This window comes from Nicrophorus vespilloides, unplaced genomic scaffold (assembly GCF_001412225.1).
Source record: "Nicrophorus vespilloides isolate i.1.1-1 unplaced genomic scaffold, Nicve_v1.0, whole genome shotgun sequence".
Taxonomy (NCBI): Eukaryota; Metazoa; Arthropoda; class Insecta; order Coleoptera; family Silphidae; genus Nicrophorus; species Nicrophorus vespilloides.
In genome coordinates, this window is record NW_017100099.1 from 1,145,253 (window position 1) to 1,165,878 (window position 20,626).

Here is a 20,626-nt window from a genome sequence, read left to right on the forward strand (position 1 = left end):
CTCAGAAAAAATATGATCTTTTATAAGCACTTAATAAATTCACAATTTTTATTAAAATTTACATAGAAAATGGAAATGTGATTATAATATATATTCAATTTACATACTCTTATTTATTGCATACATAAAAAATATGGGAAAAAATAACTTTTATGTAAGTATTATAGGTTTATTTAGATTAAAACTAAATTTAATTTTAAATGAAATATAAAAAATAAAAGTTTAAGTTTATTAAATGATAAAATACTTTAAGATTGTTTGCGGGCCGTGCAAAATTGCATCGAGGGCCAGATGCGGCCCGCGGGCCACTAACTTAATACCAATGCATTAATATACAATCTGATTAATAGTAAATATTACAATAATTAATTAAAAGCTAGCAATATATTAAATTTTTTGTTATAAATTAAATAAATTTCATAAAATTAATAAAAATCAATTTCACAATGTTATTAAATTTTGTTCTTTCAACAAGGAAATACATTAAATTTAAATTAAGAAATTTTACAGCTGATGTTTAACATTTCAAGTACGAAATGAGCAAATACATCTTACAAATAGCAAGAAATTAGTCTGAAAGGTAGACATTTCGAAATAGTTTTAAAGAAACAATGCGATGTCTGGCATTCGAATAAGGAAATGTGTAAGCATTCGATAAACTCAGGTAAAATAAATTAAGAAATGGTATTAAGACTAAATCTGCTGTGACCGTTTACTAAGGAAATGTGCAAATGTAGCTTACAAATAAGTATCGAGCGATGGTATTATCGGAATCGGGAATGGAACGTTAGCATATATTTTCGAACATATCGTTTTCCCGTGGAGCAGCGAAGAACCTACACCTTGTTACGATTCCAATTGAATTGCAGCCATTACTTAAACCAAACAACATGGCGTTAATTAAATAATTCCGAACGAAATCCATTGCGATTGGACAAATGCCTTTAAACGACTTCCTTGATTCTACTTATTTTTAAACTACAGGAATTGATGTAACTAAAAATGATAATGGAGTTTCCGATTTATTGTTATTAAAGGATGACGAGTACAATGGTCCTTCCTTATATAGTTTTTTGGTTAGTTTTACTTTAGGTTTTTTTTAATCAGTTTTCGGTACATTTTAAGTATGTGTTGTTGCGTAGAAGATTGATTATACACGTAATTACGGATGTCGGCAATTTGAAGCATTTAAATTAATCGTTGCGTTGAGACGGAAGAAGATTTCTCCGTGAATTCTAATTATGTATTTATATGCATGTTATTAATAGATAATTATCGGCTTTTGCCAAAGCTGAATACATCTTATGACATAATTTTTACATTTATGTAATGAAATGAACATTTTTCCTACCGAATTGAATACAAAAAGTAAGGAAAAATTGTAAATATATGCTAGTAATAAATAAATCATATTTACTAATGATTCCTAATGCAATATATAAAATCTGTTTATTCAAATATCTTATATTACTATCTAGACTTCGGAGCCGCACGTGGCTCTTTTGATCGTAGCGCTTCATGCGGCTCCTTACAACAATATCTTAAAAATGCTCTTTTTTTCCAAGAATGTTACCTACCCATAGTCTATAATATTGTCATTAATATTATCAAAAAATCAAATTAATATCAAGAAACTAATTTGATTCATTCATAACCTTATGATTTATGAAACGTAACGGAACGTTAACAATAATTATATAACATTTGTTTTTTGTTTAATGTTCGAACAGTAAAATGCCGTTCTGATAATGAAATTAATTAGTTGGGCATGCAGAACTCTTCTGCAATATTTCCATTCTGTACGGTTTCGCAATTAGTTTGCAGCGAATCGGCAGCAGGTTAGAGGCGGCAGGAATAATGGATGGATTGGTTTTGCGAAAAAATTGCACGCACCGTGCGAACGGCACCTCTCACGCATTTCTATAATTTGCAAATAGGAAACGTAATATGCCCTGCTGTAGTTATTAGATTGTTACGTGAGATTCGGACCGAGAACGGCGCAAAAAAAACTAGAAGAGTGGTGAGTGAGTGCGCCTTTACAGTTGATGCAAATTCTATTCTAGTCGCCTTTTCCATTTAATATTCCGCTCTAAAACTATTGCATAAGGTATTCTCTCGCCATCGGCCACATAAATTGCTCTGCCCAAGTTTATTGGGAATATTGATTTCGTCTCGCGGCGTTTACGAACGTTTTCCTCATTGTTTTCGTTTTCCTATTGTTTTAATCGTAGATTTTCCAACTGTATACATTTCGTGGAATTGAATTCCTTTTTTTTGCATTTATTTATTATTATTTGACATGTACGCTTCAATTATACTGTTAACTTTGTAGAATGTCAATTAGATTCTGTAAGTTCACAAATTTCTCAATACGAGATACAATAATACTTTGCACAGTTTAACTTAGATCAGTTCGGATTCACTATAGTTTGGTTTGTAAATTAAAAAATAAATTCTAATAATTTAATACAAAAAAATATTATTTGTGAGTTATATTTTTTTCATTTTTTATACAGTCAAGACTATTTTTATGCGCTTTACTATTTTCTGTGTATTTAGTTAAAATTTCCACTATAGCTATACAATGAATGCTTTCGCATTGCAATGATTGATAAATATATTTTCTGGATTCCCGGGAACAAAAAAATCCGGGAAAAGTTATTCTCTCGTCATATTTATTTTTGTAAATAAAATCAATGAAATAATTAATAACGTTTAATTAAATTATTTTTTTTTTATTATTCTTAAGTTCATTAAAATTAGATAACTTTTATAGTTTATTAAAAATGTATAAATTATTGATAATCTTTATTAAGACATAAATATGATATTCATTACAAATTGCTAATAAGTGAATTATATAATTTTATGTGATTTGTAACTAAATATTTAATATTTACATACATATTTTCACAGAAAAAAATTTTTTTTTGTTATTCACTTAATAGATAATTTTCGGTTACGTTTATACAATTAATTAATATTTAATAGACAACACAATATTGTAACCTGGCGCATCCACCAATTAATTTACACAACTAAGATTTATTTATAAAAAGGCCAACAAATTCCATCACAAAAAAACTATTACAAAGATCTTCAAATAAATGCAATTAAAAAAACCTTTTGGACAAATTGTAGTTGATATCAAAAATATTGTAGATTGAGTACTTTACAAGTATACACATAATTTATTATAAATAATTTGCTATATACACATAAAGTGCTATTGATCGCAGTTAATCCACACTAATCCAAGCCGGATTATGGTGTAGTTGTTTATATTTCATTTGATTAAGTGTTTATATATTGTGTTTAATATATATTGATTATCATATTGAGGATTACTTTCATTTCTCCCATAGTTTTAAAGCACACGTTTTCCATCTGTTTAATGTATTATGATCATTTCCATTTGCGATTATTATGACAGATTTATATCAGTAATATTCAAAATCGCCGCCGTCGGTTTAAATCGCACCAGAAGGTAGATTTATCTGTTGTCGACGAATTCATCCGCAATGACAGTATTGACGATAATGCTTGTGTACGAGCACGTATAATATGTGCCGATATTTGATCAATAAATAATATTGATGATGACATTGATGGTGATTGCAGGAGCCAGTTATTAATCCGCAAAGCGCAGTTAAAATCAGATCTCGACGATCCACCATAAACAACTCCATGCATCTGCGAGATCGGTGACCATTAAATTATCTATTATCTATAGATATCACCGGCAACGCAGATGAAGTCATAAACAATACGGTTCGTCGCGAAAATGTGTTAAATGATCCTTGCATAATGGGCGCACCGGCAGGAAAAAAAAAAAAGTAAAACTGGAGTGTATCGTAAAGAACGGGGTAGAAAAATAACCGACGGATAATTTTAACGGCCGCTAACAGAGCTCTGCAATTATCCGTTATCTGTGATCTATTTGATGTCGTGTCACCAGACAGATCATCAAAGATTTGCTTCAATGATTCTTGCATAATCGCGGTATGCGCGAGGAATGGCTTGTAGAAGCTCTACATTATTGAATCGTCCAATGGGATGCAGCTGCGATTTCATTCAATCGTCTGTGACAAATCATGAAGTCCGACTGAGTTGTCCAACAATGCTTAACCGTAATTAGTTAAGGAAAACGTTCTCACGTTGTGCATCAAATATTCAGGATAACACGAAAATTGTAACTCATTTAAAATGTAAAATTGTATGGTTGGGATCGATTGGATTTGGATATGGTTGGGATCGAGGAAACGGTAGACTTGTAAATGGTAAGGAAATGGGCATTTCACGCCTTCGGATTTAATCCAGATATTAGTCAGAGACATGTGTATCCTCCAGTTCGTGAGCATGTAACAACTTAATAAGATGTCTGCTAGATTGTGTGTATTGGTTAAATCAGAAATTCTTCCAATTATATTTAAATAGGAATTGACTATTGTAGTCAACTGAATTAGTATTGTAAATTCAGTTATAATTACAAATTATTAAAAGTTTTGATTGATTGATTGATTGACAACACGAGTACTATTGCAATTCAAATCAAGTCAGAGATGATAATTCTCATAAATATATGTGAGTTAATTTGTTACCTACTTGGATAATATAAGTACCCGAGTGATGAGAATGAGATGATTAGAGACCATTAAATTTTAATAACATACAGTAAAACCTCGTTTAACGCTGATACGATATAACTATACGAAGCCCAAAATAGTTCTAAATTTACCTATTTACTATATACAGTAATGCCATGTCCCATGGATCTGGTCACTAAGGAACATTTTCTTTGGTTGTCTGTTGTAGAGTCTCAGGGTTTGTAAATAATCCATTCTTGTGGTTTATTCCTAAATATTCGTACAAGAGTTTCTCTCAACTAATAATATGTAGTTCTTCCTTTAACGATACTCTAAAACTGTTTAGAATTTTTTTTTCTATGTATAAAATTAACTAGGCAACTAGGGGGGGTAGTTTGAGGAATCTGTTTATGAGGGATATGTTTCTATTTGTTGCCCTCAATGGAATGCACGATGTATTGGTTGGACACAAGAGTAATTTTATTTTTTTTTAAATAACTAAAATTAGTACTCAAAATTACTTTTATATAAACAAATGAAAGGTTTTTCCCTTTATAGAGTCAAGTCTCTTATTGTGCGGTTTATTTTTATGCGACACTCTTCATATTTCCTCGATTAGTCCAGTTTCAAACAGATTTAACCGGTCTATTCGAGGTATTTCTATATAATTAACGTATATAACTTCGTTTAACGTTATTTTATCTGATATAAATAATATTGACTTAAAAACTTTGTCAATATTACTATGCGTGACATGAGACAGTTCAGTTTTAGTGTCATCGGATTCTATGATAAGCAATAATAGTTGATTCAACTGACATATATTTATGACTTATGTCACGCATAGTGTGGATGCATTATTATATCTGATGTACTACATTCCATAACATGAACTCCATGCTGAGATCATTAGATTTCGAGACTTATAAAATTGAATATAAAAATTAACCCACTATTGATTTGTATGGATTGATTGTTTCAGCAAGGAAATCTTGCGCCTGGAGCCAAATATCCAATTTGCGCCCAACATTATCAAGAAAATAATAATATTAAGAATTATTAAAATATTTTACGAATAAATTATTTTAACAACAATTGGAAATAATTGCAACAAATTACAAACAAAATTAAAACTGAATTGATTGGCTTGGAAATAATTATACTAATTTTCTGATAGACTAATTATAATAATTATGTAACATGCACATAATAAATGAAACATTTTTTTGTCAACAAAATAAAAATTAGTATGTTTCTTTTAAATAACTTATTTTTGTTTAAATTTAGGAAAGTTTCTGAACTAACATTGTTTGTTATTCAAATAGATGAAACAAAGGCTACATAATTTAATATGTGTTGTACATGATCTCCTTTCTCTGATCTTCATTCAATCAAGCTTACTAACCTACATAAACAAAGTTTATTAGTAACGCGCTCAGAGGATTACAGGCAACGACTAAATGCTTTTTCCACTTGTTTCGCAGCTAATTAACCATGATAATAAATTACCGTGTAATAGTATTTAATTAGTCCCGCGGACGGCAGCAAAACAGAAAGAGATTATCGACGTGCGGATGGTGTAAATATGCAAAATACGACGTATCTAAAATTCAGAATGTCCTAAGTTTGTGTCGTGCAGCAATTATAATTATGAACTTATGCATATCTAGAACGGCGGATTATGTGCGATGCAAAACGGAAACTGGAAATAGCACGAATGGATGTGTTGCATGGAGAGTGGTAATGATATTTCCACTGCAAGAACATACCATCACGCAGAGTACTAATGTGTAGCATTTTATTTATTGCCTCTACTAAATCCATCGAACTAAGAAATATACGGTAACTCACGCGTGCCTGACTCGTGGGAGAAAAGGATAAGTTCGCACTTTCAACGTCTCACACACTGATAAGCCTTCACTTTTCTTCTATCCTTTCCATTCCTTTTCCTCACAGTTCAACACCGTATTTATTTAATTAACACATATTTCCGTATATAATTCTCGTAAGTTTACATTTGTTTTTTATTTAATTGAACAATTTAAATTTTTCTTTTATGTATGTTTATGTTACCTTTAAAGTTTATAATAAAAATATTTGCCCAGTTATTTCTTTTACAGTATTTGTAAAATTACTCAATTTTTTGAAACTGTCAATTTTTATCCACTAAATTATGACTAAAAGGCCCTTATGAACGTGTATCCCCTGCTTCTACAGTATTTAGTATAATAGAGTAAATTTACTACTTTAACTATGATTATAAAATAATTTTAGATCAGAGATTTTCAATCATTCTCAAAGCCAATTAGTAACAGTAATTCCCAAGTTCCTCAATTTGACACAAGATGACAGCTGTCATTTTGTAAGTCATACAAAAATACGCAAACCTATAGGTTGACAAAAACTAATTTAGATTATACCAAAAAAAAAATCGTTTTTCCTATAAAATAAAACAATTTAAATTTATCGACCTATGAAATAAACGGTAACTAAAGCGTGCTTGACTCGTGGGAGAAAAATATATAACTTCGTGCTTTCAGCACTGATAAGCCTTCACTTTTCTATCCTTTCCCTTCACAGTTCATCGTCGTGTATATTTTTCGGTACTTTTCTTTCGCCACTTTTCTTTTCCACAACTTTCTTCCTGGTATATTATAATAAGATTTATGGTTGAGTCAAGACCACACGCGCCCAGCACGCATAAATTGCATGCAAATATTACGAGATCTTAAGGCAACCTAACTAAATACAATGAAAATCGTATAATTAATTGCTCCTTCATAAATCAAGCTAATTTATTCGTCATTTGCATATATTTTTTTTCCTCTCTTCCCACCTCGAAGGGAAAATTTCTTTCGCTTTCCTCTTATTCTTTATTTCAACGATAATTTATTACAAGCTCTCGGATTTCCGTACGTTTCTGTTACAATCTTTAATATTGCGTACTCACGAGAGATTATTTATAAATATAATTTACTTGTATGTACATGAACGTGTATTTAATCGTGTCTCACATTTCTATTTGCAATTATTTTGTTTTATTTATGGAGTTAAGTAATTTTAAACGTTTTACTGGTATTTACTTACAAATTAATTGTACAATCTGGAACAATTCTTTTATATAAATTTAAAAAAAAAACTAAAATTTAATTAATTTAATAAAAAGTAAAATTTTACTTTGTAGAATTTAGTTATTATTTTGATTAGTTTACAATCTAGAAAAATAAATATTAATCATTTAAGTTATAACTTAATTGATAACTTAATATTCTATTACTGTTTTATCAAACCAAACATAACATAATATATCATTCTTTTGTTAGTTACATGTGTAACTCCCAATGTAAATGTTATTTGCTTAATACTAGTTCTGTGCATTGATTTATAGTGGGGGTCTGCAATCTGCGGCTCCGGAGCCACTTTGACTCCAAGTAAAATTGCAGCGTCAATGTTGGATAGCAAAAATGTTCCTTTTCTTCATAAAGGTAGTCGGACCCTAATTTTTCAGGAACTGTGAATAAAAAACACTTTTAAAACATATGTTTATGTATGGGCAAGTACATGTTGTACATACATTTGGTATCCGAAGTACATGTTCGGATACCGAATACCTTACTAACATATTGACATTACTTTAGGAGTTAAAACTAGTGATTTATGAAGAATCAGATTTTCTTCAATTAGCACAAAACGACACGGCTTTAAGTTACAAAAAGTAAGTTACAAATTGTAATTTATTTATAAAAAATACGAAACAATATGTCTTAATATCTAAATACATAAATTATTATTAAATGACTGAAAGAAATATGAATTTAGAGGAAATATTTTAAAACTTTTCAACATTCTTATATAAATAATTTCATATTCAATATTTGATTTATTATTTTAATATTTTTGGGCTATTATTAATATTTCAAATAATTGGAATCTGAATATATGCATAATAGATCGTGTCGTTATATAATAGTAATAGCCGTGACCAGGAAAACATGGACAAAAAGTAATCGCTATATTAAGACTAACGTCAGTCTAATGTGCGAAAATTGCAAGAGTCTGGTCGTTGGTTGATGGTGATGTTGGTTCGAGTGTGTCTTTTGTTCGTTTTACCGTCCACGCTTGAAAGCAATTACTCACTCATAAATTGCACGGCGCGCTTCGATAATTCCATTATAATTAAATAAATCTCCGACAATTATTGTTATACCCCATTGCCATAATACGTGTTATTACGATCACTTTTATCGCTTCGCTCACTTATTTATGGATCATCTAATGACTCATCACACCTATATTGCATCTCATCTTCCATTTCCACGTCCAGTTTCTATTGATAAAATGTACAGTTCTTTCGCCAACTTTTTATTTGCTCATCCAATCCGATGGTCATTTTCTTTTCTATTCGCGGTTTGCATGGTTCTCCCCGCTATAAATTCAATTAAATGCACCTTTATGGCCGATCGAAACTAATTTTGGCATGTTCGCGTCGTTAAATTTAACGATTCCTCTCCGTTTTATTTTAATTTCTCTTCTATGATTTACATCCTTTCCCGGCGATAATTAAACACCGTCAGGAATTGTTGTTAAATTGAATTTACTGCACCGCAATTTCACCGTTCAATCGATAAACGATTTTGCAAGATTTCATATTTTACTATAAATAGTAACTATGTTACATTCTTGCTAAACATATACACTTTTTTACAATGTATTGAATGAAAACTGTTTTGAATAACATATTTTCCTTTTCAAAAAATATTAATAATAATCTTTATTGTTTCATTTATAAAAGTTGACAAAGAAATATCAGTTTGCGATAAGGAATTTGTAAAATCCGGTATAAAAATTACGAGTTGGAATTAGTTTATATGATTTCAATAGATAAAAATATTGATCAATTTATAAAATTTTAAATTTGTACAGATTATAAGATTTTTTTGTAATAAAGTGTCTCTTTGTTCGCAAATACGTACAAAATGTTTTTAATTATGTATATTTGAAAAATACATTTTCTTCGTTCATAATCAATGTTACGTGTAATCAAATTTGAAATATATTTCATTTTTAGTACGCAAAAATTTATGAATATAGTCAGCGCTCAGTTAACGTACATAATATGTCAAGTACACAATAATTGTCGCTTTTAAATTAAGTGAGTATACTTCATAAAAATAGAAAATATTTTTTATTGACAATAAATACTATATAGGTAAACAAACTTTGAAATATATTACATTTTACTTAATATGTTAAAATAGTCATTGTTCAGTTAAAGTATTATATAAGTATACAAAGTATTGCTCGTTAATTTACATTGAAGATTTGTTAGTCAGTTGATCACAAAAATGAACAAAATGTTTATACGAACGTAAAGTGTACGTTCCTACTTTTTACAACTGTTATTTTTTATATCGCGAGTTTTACGTTCAATAAAATGTTAATAACAATAACTTAATTATATATTTTTTTCTTATAGATGAGAAATATGTGATGTTATTTAATTATTTATTTTTGTGTTACAGGTGAAGCACGAGAGATGTTAGATTTCAAATGGAAACACGAAAGTTTATAATCCTGTTAGTCCTCGCGCTGTCCCTGGATTCCAGCAGGAATGTTGGGGCAGCGCTTCACATGCAGGACGCCCAAATAACAACGATCACCAGGCTTAACAATGGAGACCAATTCACAGCGCAAGGTAAACTTCTATTTCCATACGTTAACCCTCTTATTCCCTGTCAAGAAAATGCTTGTCTTACGCACATAAATTGTTTTGCATGTTTCACGCAGAACCCTTGAGGGTGACACATAATACATAAACCAACTCTGAAACGCAGCCAGTTTACCTGTCATATCTCCTGTAAACTGAGACATCTCATTTCCCACCAATAATTTATGTGCAATTTTGGCGTAAAATCCGACTCCTCTGAAGATAATGAAACATTATTTATAGCCTTTCCGGAACGTTTTGCATTATTAATCATGCAAGGAACTTTTTCCGCAATGCCATTTCTTTCATATATTCTTTTTTTGCGTAATAAACGTACCATAAACACACGGGAGCGTTCACGGATTCGGATGGTAATCGGAAAGTTGTAAATCTTGCGTCACCCGAGAACCGAAGGATTGAGATGTCTGCAGGTAATATTGTGCAAATAAAATTCATTGATTGGAAATGCTAATTGCCTGCACGTAATGGCGTTCGTAACGTTTGCCGCAATGGCACTTACTTTTACGATTCATCTTTCTTACTAATTTTTCGGTTCATCTGCTTTATTGCGAACGCCCATGTAGTCCAACAAACGACCGTTTCTCTCTTTCTGTGCTCCTCTCTCATTTCGTTTCGTTGTGTAATGTGCGTGAAAATAAAAATCACAATAAAATTGCATAACGTTAATACAAATGCAATCATCATTTGAGCGATTATCTAATAATTAACATTAAAAAATATGTACATACCATTTTTAATTCTTACATTGCAATTGTAAATTGTGTAATGGATCCACATGAGACATAAATATTTGTCATTTCAGGTCATTACTTTTGTTGTATAGTCCCAGTAATCGGACTGTTTGAAACCGGACTAATCGAGGACTTTTAAAGACTAAAGGAAACACTATGTATAAAAAAAATAATTTTGTCCACCAGAAATTGTATTTTGCTAAATTTAAATTTTGTTTATCACATTTTTTTAAACCAGACTATAGTGAATCCTGAACTTAAAGATAAACACGTTTTGATTATTTATTTTATAAATTATGAATGAATTCACAAATTTCACAAATTGGAAGAAGGTAATTCCATTAATATTTTTCTAAAAAATATATACTTTTTGTATATTTGTAGTTCGAGTTTTTAGAATAATTTATAACCTGGATCAATGTGTGTGATGCATTAATGGAAGTCATGTTACAAATTTACATACATTGCGTAACTTTTATCCATATTTACATGGGAAATTCTTCTATCTTCAAGGTCAAAAAGCAATTCGAGAGCGATCTTTAAATGAAATAATTGCCTATAAATTTCTACCATTTTAACGAGTTAGTAGTAAAATCGACTTGGTAAACTCATAAAAAATACATCTACGTATTAGATTTAATAATTTTATTAAAAATTAATCTTTATTTTGTGTGAGCATTAATTTCGATTGAATGGTTTTATTGAATGAATCTACAATTACATTGCACAAATATTGTTCTCCAGTTTAAAAAAAACTCAAAAATTCATGTACAAATTAATATAAATCTTTGAATCTGACAAATATTACAAATTTCACAAATATTACTTTGGAATATTTATATATATAAAAATTATTCCAACTAATTTTAGTAAAGACTTCATTTTAGTAAAGCTTTTGTTATTTGCCAATCCGTAATGATGAAAATCTGAATGTAAGTTCTTTTTTGTCATTAGTCGTAATAATAATTTTATTATGGTTTTAAATATTTCTTTTGTAGATGTTTTTGTACTAAAATAATAATTACATAATAAACTTGCATTTAAACTTGTGAGTAAATTCACAATGAAATTTTCTGCACAGTAGAAATTATTAGAATAATCAACCAATTTCATTGGTCATATTATACAACTAATAACATCTGTTCATTTATGAACTGAGAACCAAAAGCTGTTATTCTTTTAGCAGAACTATTATTAATATTTAATAATGTTATTTTATGGCAGTTAGTGTACCGAGAAGGATTATATAAAGTTATTTATTTATATATATATTGATAGGTTTTCCGTGTAAAGTATTTAAAATGAAGAAAAAAAAATCTATATTGATGTTAATTATAAGATTAATCAAGCGCGATACTTCTTTCAAAAGCCGACGCGACATCAGGTGACCACCGTGCGCAGAGGCAATCATTCTTGTTTTTGATAATTACTCTTTCCGGAATCATTTCCTTCAAATAAGTGCTGTTACAAGAATATTACCATAAAAATTATAATAAGAATCCTCAATAATATAAATATTTCTTAAGCGATTTTTATTTCTTCTGATATTTTACATAGAAAATAAAGCCATTTATTCCATGAAGTCTTTTCTCGTAAACTGTATCCAATTCCATTAATAAGAGAAACAAGTAACTGTTCAGATGCTGTTGTTCATTAACGTTTTGTATACACGATAATTAATTGCTGTGCGCTTCCAAATAGAATTTACTCAACTGCGAAACGTGACGATTTAATTTACCCACATCTCATAATTTAATAGCCACGATTTTTTTTCTTCCAAACACAGGAAATTTATGTTTCTAACTGTATTTTTAGTTGATAATTAAATGAACATATTTGTTGGTTAATATATAAACATTACTAATTACAGTTAAAAAATATATTAAATTTAATTTTAACTATTAGAGAGTTTTCTAGCAATATTTTTATTAAAAAAAAATAGAAAATACATTTTTTTCATTAACCCTAATAAAACACATTAAAAAGTTATTACATTCATTAAAAATGTAAATTCTTATTCCTAGTTTATTTATTTCGTTATTTTTATTAATAAAACTGTTGTAAAGGACTCTTTTTTGCCTGAATTATTATTGATAACAATAAAAAATATTAATCATTCAGTAATTTTTCAAATTATTTCATGAAACAAAAACTGAATTGCAAAAATTTCGAAAAATTAAAAAAATATTTGAATTGGTTTTAAAAAAAATATTGATAAACAATACATTATTTAAATTGTTAAATAAAATATAAGAAAAAAAATGAAATAAAAACTAAATTGCAAAAATTATGTTGTAATAAAAATATGTATAAATAAATACACAAATACTTCGCATAGTACGGCTTTCATCAGTCCGGATTCACTAGAGTCCGGTTTAATAACTTGAAACAGGATTAGAAAATGTTATATGAATAAAAATAATGACTACGTAAAGCACGTAACATTACAAAAAATGGTAATCATTGAATTGATTTGTGATGTATTGAAGGCCCCAAAAATTCTCGTAAGTTGTAAAAATTATAATACGATGGTTTTAAAGTTTTCGATTAGTCCGGTTTCAAACAGAAGAATTGATTATCACTTGTAGTATTTAGTAATAACTAACTGGTTTCAAAAACAATCGATTAACGGATTATAAAATTTAATATAAACTAAAACAATGGCTACATAAAGCACGTGTAACTCACGAAAAGCTGGATTATCTCGACTATCATTGAATTGAATAGTGATATATAATCGTTTCCTACAACGGCGACACGTTTGAGCGTCGTGATTTCGTCCTTTTTTTACAACTAATTTAATTTCCCATGTCCCACTTAGATATGCTTTCAATCGTGTACGTGATCCATTCTGTTTCGCGAAACACTCTCATCCTGAAATGAACAACAACAAAAATAATAGGATGTTGTCCTACAAAGAAACACATTACTCAGCTTGCACTTTAACCTTTTCCAGTAATAGAAACGGGAATAAAATAGCGAGTATTGCAAATTTTACAAGCGAATCTAATAAGATTTTATGAATTTATTTATTTTTAGATAATTTGAATTTTCAATTACGATATTATTAATATTTTCTTTCTAATTTTGAATATAAATAAAGAAATAATCATAGTAGAATTTTGTAGAATTTGAGTCTTTAATTTAAAATTAAATTATGTAGATTTTTGATTAGAACTAAAGAAATTTGTAAATTTGTGTTCAAATTAATTATATAAAATAATGTTTAAGATTATAAAGATGTAAAAAAAGACGTAAATTAAAATTCCTATGAAAATATTTTTCTAATTAGTGAACAAATTATGTGGAATTTATTAAAATTATAACTGAAAGAATAACAGCTTGTGTGTTACTTCAGTAGGTCAAGATCTAAAACTGGTTTTCCAAACTCTCTCATGTCACACACGTCCAGCACGATTTAGTTATTGTCACCTATCAATCTTAAATTCGCATCTGTTTATAACATAACATCAAAACGATTATATGTAAATTGTCAATAAAGATCTGGAGCATTTGATAGGATTCTTCCAGTGGGCGTAATGCATTATTCAAAGTATCCATATTTTCATCCTATTTACCTACGTCCACAAATGGATTTACTAATCCTAATTACAATGAATTTATGAATATTAATTAATAACGAATATTTTTGTTCTACTTTAATATTCAAATATTTTCAGAACGATTATCAGAATAAAAATAAAGAAAACTAACTGTATTCGGTTATCTGAGATAAAATCGCGCAGTCATTTAATCGAAGGCATGTCTTCGGCTTGTTTAATGTAAAGTACGTGAGATGATTGCACATGATTTTTAAAAACGAATTTAACCTGAGTTTTTTATTCTGCAAGTAATGCCAAGCGTGATGTGTTCATTAATCGTTAATAATTTACTGTTTATATTATATTTTGGTCTCTAGAAAAATAAAACAAATATTATTTTAGAAAAATTCAAGTAATATCTTCATAATTTTACATTACATAAAAGCTAATCAAGATATATTTACTCATCCAACTAATATCCGTTACATATTTTATTTCATTTCCTTGATTGGTGACGTGCATTGGTTTCCATGTCATCTCGTGTTTTCAAAAGCTATAGTTAATATTTATATTATGGTCACTCACTTATGCTGTTTAACTCAATGTATACCATGTTTTCAAAAGCTCTGAAAACTGTTTATAGTTAAGCACTTGGATTGGTGACCAGTATATTTATAATATAATCACCCATCTTGTCCGGTAAATATGCTGCTTAACTTCCAAAACCAATGTTCAACATTCAACGTGTTTTCAAAAGCTCTTATGAACATTTCCTATAATTAAACAAAAAATCTACTTTAATTAGTGACCGGTATATTTATATTACTATCACCTATCATTTACATATATTTGTATAAACCAATGTGCGTTATCTCATGTTTTCAAAAGCTCTTATGAAAATTTATTACAGTTAAGCAACATATCACCTTGAATTGGTTACCGATTATCAATGTTATATACTAACAGAAAGTTCCTAATGGAAATTTGTAATACTATACTTCCACAACCTAAAGTAGACGCACTCATATTTTAAATCTTCTTATTTCATATCTTCTTATTCAAATATAATTCTAAAGAACAATAACTGATATGTTTTCTTTCATAACTTAATAAAGTTAAGCAATATTTCTACTTGGATCGGTGGTCGGTTATCTACTTTATTTCTACAGTAACAAGTTGATACTATACTGATGTTTTAACCCTTTGTGGCACAGTTTAATTTTGTCAATTCTTTACAAATAAATGTATGATCAAATGTTTCTACTTTAGTTTAGTTTTTGAAAAAGCATGTGGTTCCACTGCGAAACCACTGGGAAATAGAAAGCTTGGAAATAATTATTCTTTATGTGGTCCAATGGTGGAACACACAAAAATAAATGATATTATTAACTAAAGTTAAACTCATGAAGAATTGATTTATTGATTTATTTCGAATCGAGGAAAGTCAGATGTAATTAGAAAAGTGATAAAGAATGAAATTTGTCGACGACAGTGAGTTCAAGTGAGTACGGTGAAAGATTGAGTTGTCTGAGGAACGAAACAATATCTCTGAGGATCCTTTATTGAAACGTCGACCTGTCAAAAGTGACGTGATCTAATGATCGTGAACGTTGTAATTTCCACGGCGCACGGTCTCCCATTTACTTCATTACTTCGACAAACATTAGATCCCAAATGGTAAATTAACTGTGCTTCACTCCTCAAGACACGTTCCGAACACTTCAAATCATTCCAATCGCATGCAATTATTGCAAGTAAGTCAGAAATAGCTTGGATTCAGAAAATACACCATACTCATGAGCCACAAGTACCTTTATTTATTAGTAAATACATGGTCTCTTCGGGCTGCATTTCAATTGAACTCGAGTGATGTCGTTTGGCAGTTAAATTACGAGCTGTTTATTCGATCGAGGAGCATCCGATACCAAGACATCCCATAAAAGGTTGAAAGTAGATATAATAATAATCTTTAATGCCATCACAATATTTACCACTCGATAGGAGAAAATCAACTTTTGTACGCAAACACAGGAATTATTTAAATGCATATAGATTTTCTAGCAAAATAGACATAAATATACGGAATTATACTTAGTATAAATAATAATATGTGGAATATTACACAGTAGTATTTTGATTACTTTTATCTTGGGTCTCTTCATTTTCGCCTATAACATTCGCCACAAACATGTCTTTGCACTTTCATGTAACGTATTTCTACAACTTTATGAGCCTTTTTCAACAAGGCGAGAGTAGGTGTTATTAACATAATACGTCGATTATTACTGTATTTTAAAAAATCTTAATACGCTTTGATCTCGAACCGTTCATATCCACATGTTTAACACTATTAACAATGTTGTATATGTTCAGTTAGTTTCCGTTGAACTTTCCTAATTATTCACAACCCATATTTGTACTTTATATATAACACGTATTTTAAATTAAATTTTAATTTCATTCAAATATGTGAAGTTTATATGCGTAACAGTTGAATACGAAAATTAATATAGATTGTATAAATTATATTTATTGATTGTAAAGCATATTTTGTCTGTCAATTAAAATCTTAATAATAAATTTATGGACAGTAAAAAAAATATTTAATCACTCACCACTAATATAAGTAGAATATATTTTAAGTACATTTATAATTTATTAAAGTTAAGAAACTTGTTATTTCTTTGTCTTTTCAATTTAGATCACAAATTTCTTTTAAAATAAATACATATGTAAAAATACTTTTAAATATATGCTAATAATTCGGTTTATTGTAGTACATACTTTGATTGTTTATACGGAAAAATACTCGCTTTAATTTTCTGCACAACATTTATTAAATCAAAACAGAAGTTTTTTTGATTACAGTAACATTTTCAATTTTTGATATGTGATAAAATTGAAGACTCTAAAAAAAATGAAAAATCTTTGATTAAAGATATAAGTTGAAATATGCTTAATTTATATAATAATAAAAAATCAACTGCAACTGAATGTTTAAGCTTATATTAGTAAACATTGGAATGCAATAATTTGTAATAGATGCGATAATATCATTTCGCGATTGTATTGACAGATTCATCCAATTTAATCAGCATATTAAATGGATCATATTTTTTAAAATCAGAAGTGGATTCCATTAAAGTTAGCAATTAAATGCATTTCCATAATAAGTCGCTTAGCGCGCTCCTCTACATTTCATAATGTTTGGCTTTTAAATTTTATTACATTAAACCGCAAGTCGTTCTTTAATGCAAAGGATTGCATTTCTTTCGGCCTTGCGTTATATATTTACTTGAAGTAATTAAACGTATATTTTTATCATCGGTTATTATCGAAGTTTCCCCATTAATGGGTATTACAGTTCGACAAAAAACGATTCTGTTTTATTCATGAATTCTTACTGGTTTCAATAAACGTCTCTCGTATGGTTTCCGTATAGACTAAGGATAAATATACGTATATTTCAAGTTCTTAATATACTCGTCGGTATTTTTCGGAAATTCTGATTTTTTTTATTTTATTTGGTATTTAATAAACAGATATTTAACAAACATTTCATGAATTATCTATTGTATTAAATATATATGCACAGCATTACCTTGTATAGTCCGGGTAATCGGTACGCCAATATACCGGAAGTCTGAAACCGGACTAATCGAGGAACTAAGTACATACAAAAAAACGCATATTTGTTAGAATTTATTATTATTTTAATGAATCCGCACTAATTGAAACCTTATTATGGGAGGTTTTGCAGTAAGTTTCTTTCTTTTTTTATATTTTTGTGATACATTTCTTCTTTTTGTTTTGTTTTCAGGAAGCTCGTGTAATCCTGAAACATGTATAGGACTCAGCAGTGGCACAGCTACAGCGGTATCGGATATTTCATCATCTAAAAAGGAAGGATCTTGTACATGCCAATGTCATCCTCATCTCCCGGCTTACCGCGAAGATTGGCAGATCTGTGTCGACGACATACGTGGTGAGATTTCCGTTTTTCTTCCACAGATTTTGTTACGAAATAAAACTTTCTTATCCACATACACATAGCTGAAAATCACTTATATCATATAATATATCTTATAACAAATATTAAGCAAAAAATTAACACAAAACATTTCAATTTATGAATGAATTATTACTATTTGTTTACGCAATATTCATAATTATAATATAATCAAATCTTTTTCTTTTATTTGTTATATAATTATTTAAAACTTTTTAATTGTGATTGGTTATTTCCTTTATACACAATTAATTATTTATTTACACCTTTTTCATTTGACCCAAGGCTATAATTTGATTGATTTTTCTCATAGCTTGCAGTATAAATAAAACGTTAATTAAGTATTGTGGAATATCGTTATTAATGAAATAATATAAATTCCAATAGAAATAAACATTACTAATCTTAATTACTTGTGTGTTATCTTAACTGCAGGAATTAAATTACGTGCGAATGTTTGTCAGGAGTCATTAATTCCAAGATTAACTGTATATATCTTTTAAAACTGTTGTATGAATCTTTTAAGTCTTATTTTGAGTTTGATGATATTTATTGCTTCTCTTATATTTATTTAATCTATTATAGTTAAAACATATATATTCAAAGAAATTCAACTATTTAGTAGCAACAGTTTTGATACAAAATCTACAATTATATTTAGAATGATTACTTACTATAGAGTTTCTGCAAACAAATTTAAGATTTTTACTGGTTATAATTCTTAAACCATATAAAAGTTTATCTGCCTTGTATACTTTAGGTAAACTTAACGAAATAAATTATACTTTGTTTTCATTATAAGGATCTAATTAAACATATATAAACCATATTTTAAGAAAACATATATTCTATAATTATTGATGTCATTTTACTTGCGTATTCCTAAAAAATATATGTATATTGGATACAATATATTAACTATCGAAAACATATAGTATCGAACAGAATAATTTGAAATAAAACGTTTAGGAAAATATTTGTATATGTCATTGTTTTTAAAAATTAGAACTAAATATTACTAACTTAAAGATGTTTCACTTCTTGTCATCGATTCAATAAGGTTTTGTTCATGAGGTTTTGTATTCTGTTCGATATTGTATATCTTATACGAATATTAAAAAAGTGTTAAAAATTGATTTTATTTGTAATCTCTATAGATAAATATATAATATTGGACGTAATTCCTACTGACACGAACAATATGTAAAATATTAATTTAGATAAATAATTTCATGTTTTTTGGCAATTTATTCAAGATATTAGTTCTATTTTTTTTATAAACTCATTATTTTATGCTATTTATCTTTGCGTTATTATCCAACGTTGCAAATGTAAGCAATTATAAAATAATTTAATTACTTAAGATTTTTATTAATTGTTCGAACAAATACACTTATAGTAATCCTTTATTAATCTTTGTTGAATATGCAAAATATTTCTAGTTTTGCAATGTGTTAAGTAGAGGTTAATAAGCATAGTTATTAACACGTTAAGTTAACAGGCGACGAGTACCTTTAGCGTTTATTGGAAGTGGTGGGATATCTCAATTATCTCTAATTGCTATCGGTGCGGAATGAAAACATTATCTTGCCCAGAGATCGCCACATAACCGTTACAGGCGGTGTGCGTGTGTACGTTTGAGCGAATGTGTGAGTGGATGCAATTTTTGGGGCGATAAATTTTAGGTCGGTTTTTGGTTGGAGGCTTCTTCGGGGTCACACTTTTCTCTCTTTTTTTTTCCTCCAACCTTTCCTACCAGTCATACATCAAAAAATCAACGCTCAATAACGGGGTAACCCGGCAGACCCGTTTATCTTAACTCAGAAAATACTCGGGGAGAGTAAAAAAATGCGAATAAAAAAAATCGAGCTGATCCTTCCCAGTAATGACGTGTCCGAAGCTCCTCTTGTATCATTAAGATGATGCAGCTATGATGTGCGGCCCGTTAAAAACTGGTCCACATCGGCTCACGAACAAAACCGCATTTTCCCTTGTGTTTCTCTGCCCAAAAAAAAAATTCATATATACAG

The 20,626-nt window shown here is 29.0% G+C and overlaps 1 protein-coding gene across 1 annotated transcript in view; it reads left to right on the plus strand.

Annotated features, from left to right (window-relative positions):
- LOC108567951 overlaps positions 1-20,626 on the plus strand; it is a 136,990-nt gene that overhangs the window by 95,678 nt on the left and 20,686 nt on the right. The window contains exons 4-5 of the mRNA XM_017928772.1: positions 10,109-10,281; positions 18,408-18,572. Coding sequence (XP_017784261.1) covers positions 10,137-10,281; positions 18,408-18,572 — 310 coding nt within the window. The 5' untranslated portion in view covers positions 10,109-10,136. The remainder of the gene's footprint in view (positions 1-10,108; positions 10,282-18,407; positions 18,573-20,626) is intronic.